The 12977-nt window shown below is 39.3% G+C and overlaps 1 protein-coding gene across 1 annotated transcript in view; it reads right to left on the reverse strand.

Moving 5' to 3' along the window:
• SAMTOR (S-adenosylmethionine sensor upstream of mTORC1) overlaps positions 1-12977 on the reverse strand; it is a gene marked incomplete at both ends in the record, with an annotated part of 34112 nt that overhangs the window by 7020 nt on the left and 14115 nt on the right. The window contains one exon of the mRNA XM_084265483.1: positions 4805-4978. Within this exon, the coding sequence (XP_084121609.1) occupies positions 4805-4978 (174 nt within the window). The remainder of the gene's footprint in view (positions 1-4804; positions 4979-12977) is intronic.

The following is a 12977-nucleotide window of genomic DNA, read 5'->3' on the forward strand; positions in this document are numbered from 1 at the left end:
CTGCAGTCTTGCTGAATTCATTGATAATCACCCTTCAACCACGTTTCCTAATGATTTTCAATTGAGGCAACATTAAATGCAAGGGAATTACTTTGCCACTGTATGTAATCCTCAAGCATATCTTCAATCCAGAGTTCTACAATGCATCAGTGTACAGGTAGAAAACCAAAATGAATAAAGATCAGGAAGTAGTAAAGTGTATGTAACCAGAGGAGTGAGTGCATTTTGAACAGATCCCATGCTTATATATCAAGAACTTTATTAAATGCAATGCAGCTCTTCATTATCAGGCTCCTTAAAATTGCACCTATTATTCAACTAGGTGTTGTATGGGTAAGTGACATTTTCTCTTGGAAGTAGACAGAAATAAAATACAGTTATATGACCCTAAGTAAAGTCACTTTATCTCTAAAATTAATCACTTCAAGTGCCCATCTTCCAGTTTACAGTGTTCAATTACTGTATTATTTGTCAAGGATGGGAGGGGAACAGAATTCAGAAGCCTTATGCTGCTGTCAGAAGAGCAGAACAAAGCTATACATCTGTTTGAGTGGCAACACTGGCATGCCTCAAATCTTTTTTATCATTCACACATAAAGATATCCAATAGGAAGATCTAGCCTGCTGAGTTATACATGAAAGAAGGAATCGTAAGTTGTACCTTAAGAGACAGTTGAACTAACACCTAGGAAGAATCCATACCAAAAAGGTTTTGATTTTTAACATTAAGAATGAAAAGCAATACTGCTTAATTTGCCTGAAAAAGAAGTACTCCAGAAGAGAACAAAGAGGGGAATTAAGTTATTGAAGGGAGGAGTTATTGAACAGTAGATAACAGCAGCTTTTATCTTTCAAGACTTTGATGTCCAGCTTCACAACAGGCACAGCTGTAATGGCGAACACAGAAGAACTCAATCTGGAATGGAAGGAAATGCTGTGGACAATACATTACTTATACATGGGAAGAACAAAATCATTGCCTTTACACTTACAAGAATAGATAGAAAGTTCACAAGCTTAGCCACACCTATAGACAACCCCACAACTCTTATTTGTAGCATTACATGACAATAATAGAATATCAGTATTTGAACAACTGTGTGTGTATAGGGGGAGGTTCCCCCACACCCCTTGTACCAAGACCTCATCATGTATGCTTTGTGTAATACACAATCCATTTTAATTCTGATAAACTCTGTGATTTCTTCTATAAGACTCAGAGCAAGAAACTGACTTCTGACTTCTCTAGACAGTAATGCATCTATACCTTGCTGCTTTAAGGTCTGTATAGCTACTAAAAACCTTATCCTCATTTGTTGCTTACTCAGGTAAATATTATGAATCCTGTGTTTTCTAGGTATGTCTTCACAAATGTATGTATTTTTAAAGTTTTGAGAACAAAGATAAAAATAATCATCATTCACTATGTTAAAAAAATCCTTCTATGCACATAGTCAGAACAAAAGGTAAGGCTACAGACTACTGGCAGCAAGAAGAAACTCATGCAAAGCTAGCTCTGCAATGGCCATTATAAACCATGTACAAAGTATGAAGACTGAGCACATGCAAAGACAAAGCTAATGCTTTTTCATGAAAAGGCCTTCCACCAGAATGCAAATTGACTTTAAGTACTGCACGATCATCAAATCTATTGGTTTGAACCAGCAATACCAACAACCCATTATTTATAGTAAAGCTACCATTATGCCTTAAAAAACGAAAGCATTATCAAGATGATGTAAGGTACTAATATCGCATCAGCCTTCCGGTCAGAGTGCCTTGCAGTTCTCATTAAAAGCAGGTATTCATTTTGAGGTGGATTTAACAAAATGAGCCGTAAAGAGGAGACAGTGAGGGAACCCAGCTTATAAGAAGGCCCTACCTTCATTTTGGTAGTATCTGTTTTGTCTTGTCATAACAAGGGAAAATGATTTCATTTTGCATGTAACTATTCAAATACATAAAAATTTGGGATCTTTATGCCTTTTGCAAGTTACTCTAAAAACATGAGAAACCATAGAAGATACCAAATCATAAGGACATGTGCATCTGCTAATAGTATTAGTAACATGCTGTTGTAGCTTTGTGTGGCTGGGTTCTGGTGAAGAAGGGTGGGGGGACTGCAGGGGTGGCTTCTGCAAGAAGCAGCCAGAAGCTCTCTGCAGGCCCGACAGAGCAAATACCAGCCAGCTCAAGGCTGAAGTCGCTGCTGACCAAGGCCGAGCCCATCAGCGATGGTCGCAGCACCTCTGGGAATCACATTTAGGAGGAAAAAAAACAGCAAGCAGCTGCTTTTTTCCCCCCAGAGAAGGGAGTGAGAAGACAAAAGAAACTGCAGGCACGAAGGTCTGTGAAGAAGGGGGGTTGTCGTGGTTTCACCCCGGCTGAGGGCCAAGATCCACGCAGCTGCCTGCTCCTTAAAGGAAAAGAGCAGGTTAAAGGGAAGGGGGGGGGGGGGGTGAGAAGTAAGGGAAGGGAAAAAGGAAAAGGAAGGGGCAAATAACCCCAAAATCAAGAAATTAAGAGGCCCATGGGTTGGGATAAGGATAGTTTACTAAGATAACAGAAAGATACAATGTAACAATGCTGACAGGACTTCAAAGCAAAAATATATGAAGCTGTTGATACACAATGCAGTTTCTCACCAAACCACACAACTCAGGCTGTGCCACCCAGAGCCGTCCCAGAACCCGACCGTCCCCCAAGCACCGCGCGTCCCGGAGCCGCCCCAGGCCTTCCTCCCGTCAGCCCCCGATATCCTGGGCAGGACGTAACTGGCGTGGAATACTCTCTTTGGTCGGTTGGGTCACCTGTCCTGGCTTCACCCCTCCTTTCTCATGAAGAGCTGAGAAAGTCCTTGACTGTCTGACAGCAACTAACAACATCAGGGTGTTATCAGCACTACTCCCATTTTACTCTCAAACACAGCATTCATCTGCTGTTACAAATGAAATTAACTCCATCCTGACCAAAACCAGGACAGGGGTGGAGGGGTGAGGCACTGCAGGGTGTGGGAGACAGAGATTCCCCTGCAGCCTGTGGGGAAGACCATGGTGGAGCAGGCTGTCCCCCTGCAGCCCATGGATAATGATGGGGATCAGAGATTCCATCTAAAGCCTGTGAAAGACCTCACGCCAGAGCAGGTGAAAACACCTGAAGGATACTGTGACCCTGTGGGAAGCCCACGCTGGAGCAAGCTCCTGGCAGCGAAACCTGCAGCCCACGGAGAGACTGACCCACACCAGAGCAGGTTTGCTGAGGGACTTGTGACTCTGGGGGGGACCAGGCTGGAGCAGTCTGGGCCTGAAGGTCAGCACCCCATGTAAGGGAGCCACACTGAGGCAAACTGGTGAGGAGCTGATGCCCTGAAAGAAAGGACTCATGGAGAAGTTTGTGGAGGACTGTCGTCTATGGGTGGGACCAGATGGTGCAGCAGGGGAAGGGTGTGAGGAATGTCCACCCAATTAAGGAGGAAAACAACTTTTGAGGAACTGACCAAAACCCCAGTTCCCCCATTCCCTGCCTCTCCCCATGCCACAATGGGTGGAGGGAGAGGGGGGGGGAGGAGAGGGATGAAGGGAGTGGAATCATCATTAAAGTGAAGTTTGCTTAGAAGGGAGGGGGGAGGTGCTTTAAGATCTGGTCCCACTTCTCATGACCTGACTCTGGTTTCACTGTGTGTGTAGTATAATAAACTAGAGAGTTTTCTTTCCGTTATTCTGTGTTGAGTCTGTTTTGCCCGTGACACTAATTGCAGGATGATCTCTCCCTGTCTTTATCTCGACTCCTAAGCCTCTCAACATATATTTTCTCCCTTGTCTGGCTGAAAAGGGGAGCGATAGAGTGGCTTTGGTGGGCGTCTGGCCTCCAGTCAGGGCCAAACCACCACACATGCTCATTCCTTTCCTAACTAATACTATATCTAACTTCAAGTGCTACAGCCTAGAGAAAGATCTCCTCATAGCACAGGACAAAATACTTACTGCAGACAGTTGTAAGAATTGGTCTATAAAGAATAGGAAGCAAGTTGTAAGTGTAATATTTAATAATATCATACATTCATTATTCCACTATACTTGCAAAATACTAAATTTTTGCCAACATACATGGAATAGCCACAAGTGTGACCAATGTTATTTAGGAAAAAAGGAGGATTGGGCTGTAACTGAAATAAAGCTAATTCTGAATGCCAGAAATAGAATTCTTACTTGAGTGAAGGTCAAAAACAAAATTAAAACTGTTATTAAGAAAATACCTTAAGGATACTACAACTTCTGTAGAGCCAGTCATCAGAAAGCTAGCACATTTAAAATTGTTACAATTCAAAATTGCTTTTGAAGTGTATAATTGGAATCAAGAGTTTCTCTGCAATTATTTATGAAAAGAAAGTTTTAAGTACTCTGATATTTACATTTGGCACTTAGTACTTACATAAGCAATTGACTTTTCAACAATGCTGAACAGCCATTAGATTCTAACTTAATTAACATCTCCCTTATTTCACCTCAAGGTTTAATATAAATTGCATCGCACGCCAATGACATACAGAAGTGAAATTGCTCTAATACGTAAATGAAGATGACTGAGTTGTCATTCCCAAGCAATTTTTGTATGGCATACACCAAAATATAATATAATGTAAATATTTCTTGAAAGAGTAATATATGTTCACATGAAAATGCCCCTTCTTAACTATAAAAAAATACATCAGACTGATCTCATATGTTATGGAGAGAAAACGTCCAGGTTACATCTTATCACATGCAGAAGGGAAAAAAAGGTCTGAAAAACAAGTAAAACTTACTCTTCTGTTATAGCTTCATGATTTGTCAAGCCAAAGTTTCGCAAGGGATCTTCAATCTTGGGAGCCTGGGGAACATTTAAAGCTGGAGTGGTCTTGGAAGCAAGAAGTGCTCTTTTCTCATCTTTTTCAAGTGCTTTTCTTTTCCCACCGTTCTGAAAATATTCTCGGCATACACTGAAAAGACAGAAAGAAAAATTCCCCAGAAAAACAGAATGTGTTTTTTGGTCACTACTATAGATTAGACAGAGGTGTAAGAGATACAAGAGCTGTCAGCTTTTAAACAAATCTGGGGTTTACTGCAACTTCAGTACATCAGCTTTAGGAGAGATGCGATACACCCAAAGACATACTTGAAGTTCAGTAGTGTTTTGTTTCCAAAAATTAGGCCCTATGTCACAGCTGAGTTGAGTAAACAGATTCAGAACAGTTTAATCTGGATAGACTTCTAAGAACAAGACAACTGAAGTCTTGTCAGATCACCAGAGGGTAAACCTGAGGTGTGATCTGAACATCTCCGTTCTTCACTATGGTGCAAAGAGTTATTAACCATTTCCCCATAACTGCAGGGGCTTTTGAAACATCTGTGTCTTGAAAGACACATAACATGGGGGAAAAGAAACATAATCCAGATTTACGGGTTAATTTACACACACCAGTTGCTAATTTTAAGTGAGTTTGCCTGGGGTGTTTTTTGTTTTTAAGTAACCTATCTGTAGTAACTGGATTATTGTGGAAGACTTATTTCAGCTTTCAATTTTTCCAATACTTAATTATTTTGCTAACAGGAACCAGAAAAAAAAAATCTAGTCTTACCTGAACAGGAATGTTAAACAGTTTAAAGGAATGGATATTATCAAAAAGTTAAATTGCACCTGCATACTTCAACCAGTAGTCAGCATTAGTGTATGAGAAGCAAGCATTATGTTCAAGACTAACTGAATTTTGTCCACAAAACAGAATTAGAATTGGAAACAATTTGTTGCTGTGAAATTAAAAAGCCTGACTCACCCTGCACAAAGCAGTATTTTTAATTAGATGCGCCAGCCAAGTATTTGCATGGAAAGTTTAACAAAAATAGTACTTGTTTGAATGATGTTTTCATAACAACCTGTTTTTATGGTGCTTTCTTGAAACTCACTCAATTTTCCTCTAACAAAGCTGCAGAGGGTTGAAGAAAACATTCCAGAAAACATAAATTTAAGTTTAGTTTAATAACACCTTACACAAACCAGGATCAAGACAACAAACCACCACAGTATTTCACAACAGAGATCCAGGAAAGGATGTGTTTGTATAATGATGCACTTAAATCACAAATAGAGACAAGGGATTGGAATACACAGGCCTTATTTAAGGGTTAGTGATATTGTAGGCACCACATACGTCCGGCCTCTCCACCATATAAGATGTGAAGGGAAAAAAGGTAGTCACTGGAATTTCTTAAAGGGAAACACAGACAATTAAACAGGTGAGGATAGGAGTTGCTTTACTCCAAGCTGGTAGAAACTTATCACCTTGAATCAGTAAATGCATTTACTGTAGGACACTGTATCCAGGTTACTAATTCTTGCTGTGAGGGAGGAAAAGAAAAAGTAGTTTTCCTGGACACATTTCTGTGCTGACATAGGACCTCAGGATCAAAACTGACTTGTGTCTAACAAACTTAAAGCACGAGCAAGTCTTGTTTACTCAAGCAGGCCCATGGCATTCTTGCACTAAACATAGAAAGTCTAAACTGCAGGCTGTAACCAGAGAGCAGGAGAGACAGCTATATGAGACAGAAACTCAGTAAGTTAGAATTCCTCAGTAACAAAAGCTGTTTTCAGAACAAAGACAAGCTAGGTGGAATAAAGAAATAAAATCCACACCCTAACAGTGTGGTGTAAGATTGCAGGTAGGTAGAAGCATGAATAACAGTCCAGGCTGCAACACTCCCAGATAGAACAGAGTGTGAAACCATACGAACTCCATCCGTTAGAGACTGGAAAGACAACAATTCTAAAATGGACAAAGCAGAAGGAGCCAGTCATTTCACTTACCAGGAGAGAGATTAAGAACATGAGCAAACAAAAGAGAAGCCTAGAAACACACTAGAGTTACTTCTGGTATGCCAATAAAAGTTGTATTTTCACTATATTGTATTATTTGTTTATAAGCATATGGTTGACCTAGAGCTATTTAGTTCTGTGTCATTCAGTCAAAGAAATAAAACTCAGAAAAAAAAATTAAATATTTTCGTCACCACTTACCAGCTACCTTACTACTTTGTTAACATCTTGCAGTCTTTTTTATTTGTAGGTTTGTTTTTTTTTTTCTCCAGAATCTATGGCAGTTGAAATAGTGCTGCACGGTCACTGATGCTGACATGCCAGTCAGAATACAGCATAAAGTTCACAACGTTGGGAGAACGTATTGCTTTTTCTCAACTATTGATGTAATGAACCTTTTTTAACTCATCAGAAGCTGGTGCAATGCCCAGCTCGACACTATGAGCTGTTGCACCGGTGAACCACATATTGTATAAGCTCCTCTCATCCCCGAGAAGCCTTTTCTTCCTCATTCTTGGTATTGGTGTAAATCAGCATTTTTTTATTCCATCCTCCTACCTGCCTACTATGTCAACTGAGTTCTCATAAGCCTATATTCCTCTTAACTGACCTTCCATGTCAGCACACAAGACACCAGCAACGTAAACCACGTGCAATAAGCATCTTCTACTCCTGGGTTTATCACCCAGGGGCCAGAGCCAAGAGAAGGCACAAGACTGGGTAAAATTCTTCATGTTCAGATCCCAGCCTCCCTACCTATGCAGTACCACACGGAAACCAACACCCACCCCACCCTCCAACCTAAATACAGCCATCCAAACAAAAAACAACCCAGGCAACACTGCACTTCATAAGCACTGAGGGTTATCTCCATTTTACACCTTTCTGAAGTTACAGTAATCCTAGCAGGACTATGCTGCCCTTTTGGCTCCTGTGGCCTCAGAGGACCTGTCTACCTACTCCTCTCACAGGAGCAGACCTCACACCTACCATGGGGTAAGAGCATGTGGGCAGTCACTGCGCAGTAGCTAACCACAGGTAACACACTCATTAATTCCATGGTAACCCGGTGATGAAGCCATATGCTTAACTTCATAACCCTTAAAAGCCATCATGGATCACACTGTTGTTTTGAATATGCAGCTATGTAAGATTCTACATTTAACAACTCTCTCAAGTAATGAGCAGCACATCCCTTAATTATCTACAAAGGGAAATAAAATTAAGGAATCTATTTTATAATTCTGAGAACTGACATGGCTCCATTTTTAACTGACATTGAAGCTTTTCAGTCTTTGATGGTACAACATTAGCTCTACAATTAACATACTTGTTGGTGTAGAATTGTGCAATGTAAATGCTACCTGAGCTGACACTTGCTACAGCTTACACAAACAACAAAATACACATTTTTAGCCTAAATAGTTTGTTTGCTTGCAGAGACACAGGTGAACTGTTTAGTGCATGTCTTTAATTTTTAAAAATTTAAAATAACATCAACAAAAGATCATCTAAGTATTTCCTCAGTGAAACTTGTTTTTCATACTTCAAATCTCAAATGGTAACCAGCCTGTTCAAGTTGAACCCCCTGCTCTGCTCTTTGGGTTGGACACAAATAGGAAGTTTCACTCCCCAGTAATGAAAAAGCAGCTTTGTTTTCAAATACAGTGACCAAAACCAATGTGTTCATTTTTTTTTTAAATAAGGAAGGGGGGACTTGCCAAAGAGCTTTCATATGAAATATGAAAGCCCTGAAACAATCAGTAGGTAGTTCTCAATAAGTAATAACAAGTAACTAAATTACAGCTGGTATGATCAGCTTTTATTGTGGCAAAAAAGCAGTTTCTGATAGCTATTATCAATACTCAGCTGTTTCAAGTATCCAAATTTACAGGCTAAGAACTGACACATCCCATCTCTTTCCTTCTGCTTTATAATGAGGAAAAGGTGAGCTTGACTTATGTTCCCCTACAATATTTACTAACCAAAACCAAATATTGAAGACGACTTTCGGCGAGGGTACAGAAGAATAATATACTTCCCTTCAGAGCTGCAAACATTTCCCCTCTCCTCCCACTCACCACAGAGTAAGTTTATTAATGTCAACTGACAGAACTGCTGGCCTGAAAAAAAGGTGTGAGCTCTTCTACAGGTTTAACCTACCCACCTTCCAACATCCAGAGAAAAACAATCAAGGAAAAGAGAATTCTCAACTTCCCTTTTACACTTTAATCATACCTAGAAGAGCAGAAAAGCTTTCTCTGGACCAGGAAATATTCTGCTATTCTCATGTGCACCCAGGTTTAGGTTACAGAAATTCATCCTCAGTGAGAGTACGAGGTTTCTTAATCTAAAGTATTAGGTTTATTAGTGTAACTGTATTTTGTTAAACTTCAAGTTGAGAAAGTTGTAGACAATAATTTTTCCATTTTATTTTTCACACTTGGTCTCAGTTCTAGTGATTCGAGACATCTTCCTTTTGAGAAACACAATTAAGTCTGCAATCAGATGTTTCTCTGGTGTCTCCTCCACCCTTCACCCCCAGCCAGCTTTTGGAGGCAATATCCTTCCCTATGGGAAGATTCCAAGAACTTGAAGAGAGCCAGCAGTTATCATATGATCTCTGCTCCCATTAGCTCCAGCGTTCAAACAGCTGTAAGTTCTGTCAAAACATATTATTATACAAACATGAACAATGAACATTAAGTCTTTTTTCTATTTTAAATGGCTTCCCTCCTCTTGTTTACAACACCTCCCTCTTAACTGCATTCTCCTGAAAGTGAATTGCTCAAGGAACTGCATTCATCAAGAAAAGCTACACCACAGTGTTGAAAGGACTTCAAACATTCATTCAGCCTTCCAGACGCAAAGAGGATCAGCTTTCCAGTTCTAGCAGAGATCTGTTATTCTCAAAGATCCTGTAAGAGACCCTTTACCCTCTGACTAGACAGCTCCAGCCAGTTTCTAGGAAAAAAACCCCAAACCCACAAGGCTTTTGTTGGAGGGGAAAAAAAAATAATTAAAAAAATATTTTCTTTATCTTTCTTGGAGTTGAGCTGCTGTTTGTTATTTTTATAAATGCAGTGACCAAGGTGATGCTTTGGCTAAGAGCAATGCAAAATGAAGTCAGAGGAATACTTTACATATCTGGTGGACAATCAGATTAACACACTGCAGTATAATATTTGCCTTTATTGCAAAAGCATCCCATGACTGTTTCATATTCAGCTTGTGGTCTGCTACAGAATCCAAATGCTTTTCTAAAAGACTGACAGAACCAATTACTCCCTGGCCTGTTATTTGTATAGTTGATAATATTTGGTCTAGTTAACAACACTGTTAATTTTAATCCTGCTTTCAGAGTGTCAATTCTTTTCTGGCTTATCTCATTTGAAAATTTAATAAATAGATTTTATTCTAGCAGATTGTTAATGAAAATATTGATTAGTAATGAATTCAGGGACAGACACTGATAGAGTTGTCCTCAGTAAATCACATTTTTTAAGATAAGCTTTTAATCTGTTCTCTGCAAGTTTTTCCAAACAGTTCTGAGTTCACCTGACAGTAACTTCATCAAGTCCATATTTCTTTAGCTTGATCATAAAAGAGTCAAAAGACTTTTTTATAAAAAAGCGCCCACATGCATGTCTCAATAGTGCTTTGTCATAATAGCTATTTTTAGTTAGAAGTACAGATTTTGGGTTTAGTTATTTAAAAAATAGCCAAGTCAACACAAGTCTTAACGCTGATGCAAAAGCAACAGAAAAAAGCACAGCTGCTCGTCTAGCTTGTTTTGTTCTAACTAGAACCAGAACAGGCTGGTATTCATTGCCCCTACAAAGGTTCACCAGTCTACCTATGCCAGCAAAAATTAAGTTAGGAAAATTAATCAGGGTAAACATAACCTTAGCCCACTTTAGTTTAAAATGAAATGAAAGAAAACCAGAAATATTTGCTATTTAATTCAGTTTTCTAAAAAAAAAAAAAAAAAAGGACAGACAGTTGAGCGTTGCAGGCTTTTTACAAAACCACTCTGGATCATTAACCTGTAACTGGCAAGGATGAAGGTTGAATTCCTCTTCCCTTTCTCAGCTAAAGTTGCCTAATGTTGCACTGAAACAGTAAAGACTAGCCCTATACAATGCAGCACAGTCTATCAGGTACTGCTTTCCATCTTTGACAGTTTCTAAAGTCTGAACATGTGCTTGTTTAAATCAACAACCACTGAAGTAAAATAGTAAGAGTTAGGTCATATGGTTTAAGAATTATCATCAGAATAAGCAAATTTTCAGTACCTCAAACTAAATTGGTAGGAAGACATTCAAAAGGGGAACCTGCAAGAAAATTTTTATTCTCAATCCTGAGATATACTCATGGCTTCTCTAGTGGTTATTCTGCATTCTCTGGTTTCCTTTATCTGGTGCCTGTTTATAAGAGAATACAAGAAAAAATGAAGAAAACTTTTTTTTTTTTTTACTGGTGGAAAAAACACTTCTCAGTTTCAAATCTTGGAAGATATATTTCTTCAAAGAAAAACAAGATAGCTAAGGCTACCCTTTCCTCAGCAGGAATACACTAGTGGTATTTTCAGCATTCCACTCTCAAATTAAACTTTATCTCATACCTCAGCTACCTTCCTGCTGTCATGGTGACAGAGTTAAAGCATTGAGCAAAAGCTTTCAGTGAAGTCTCATGCAAGTCAAGGTCTTTGACATGCAATTATGCACCCAGACACATGGAGGAGTAGCAACAATGGGATCTACCATCTGTCTAGCATACCTCTTGGCCTTTTGAGAAGGAACACAAAATTGCAGAAGACAGAGTCAATCTGATATGTTCTGAGAGCTATCCATTCAGGCCTCAGTTTAATCCAAGACACACAAAAGTGAAAAGTACCCCTCTTTATCTACTGATATAATACTCCCAACCCCTTGGCTTTGCTAACTGAAAAGGTACAGGCTTTAATTAAAGCTTTGTACTGAGTGTCTCTCTTACCAGGTGGATTCTCTTAGTCTGATGCCATTCTGCAAGGCCCAAACTGGACACTTACTTAAATGTTTACTTTGAAAACTTGCAGGAAGTACGAAAGGAGCAAGTGATACACAGAGCAACACAGCTTCAATACACAGGTCATCAGCAGTCCACAAGGAACATTATCCTGTCCTGCAGGGTAAGAAACAAGCTTGCCACAAGCTAAGGGAATACGGAATTACTTTAAAGTAGTAAGTGCACACCAGGTCTATCGAAAATGTTTTCAGATAGAAGTTGACAATCAAGCTGTAATTAAAAAAAAAAAAACCCAAGCAGTGCTCCTGGATCCAGTACAGTTAGTATTTTCACAGATGACCTGAACATTGGGAACAGTCCTCCTCCTGTTAACTGCACTGCAAATTATGCCAAGCTGGGACGGGGGGAACACACTGCCAGAAATCACAGCATCAGTTAGGTTGGAAAAGACCTTTAAAATCATCAAGTCCAAACAATAACCTAGCACTGCCAAGTTCACCAATCAGAATTCTGTATGACTCAAGAGAATGTAATTTCACTGTTTATGTAGAAGTAATGAATGGTAAAAATACAAGTAAACAACTAGCAACTAAGGAAACCTGTTTAATTTTTTTTTTTAAAAAAAGGCAGCTTAGGATCACAAGGTGAGCATAAATCAATGCCACATCAGTAAAAAAGCTCCACCAACAAAACCCCCAGAAAAACCCCCAAACAAGGTCATCAGCATAACAAGAGTTTACTAAAATCTCAATAATATTTCTTCATTTTATTTATCCCTGACAAGGCCGGGGAAATACCATGTCTGTTTTCTGGGCTTTGTTCCATCCAACTGATTCACCTCTCTTATAAGTGGAATAAGGGTATGTGAAACATGTCCTCAAAAGGGTCTGCAGAGAAACACTTAAATAGCTTTTGGGCTTTTAACCTAAAGGATAAAAAAATGATACATAAATTATTTTCAAATATTTAAGTCTGTTGTAGGGGAAAAGGAAACCAGTTTGTTACTACTTGCTCCATTTCCAGAAGCCACAGAAGAGCTCAAAGCTGCCCCCAAGATGTACACTAGATCACAGAATCACAGAATTTTAGGGGTTGGGAGGGACCCTGAGAGATCGAGT

Source organism: Gallinula chloropus (genome assembly GCF_964237585.1).
Source record: "Gallinula chloropus genome assembly, chromosome: 1".
In the NCBI taxonomy this organism is placed as follows: Eukaryota; Metazoa; Chordata; class Aves; order Gruiformes; family Rallidae; genus Gallinula; species Gallinula chloropus.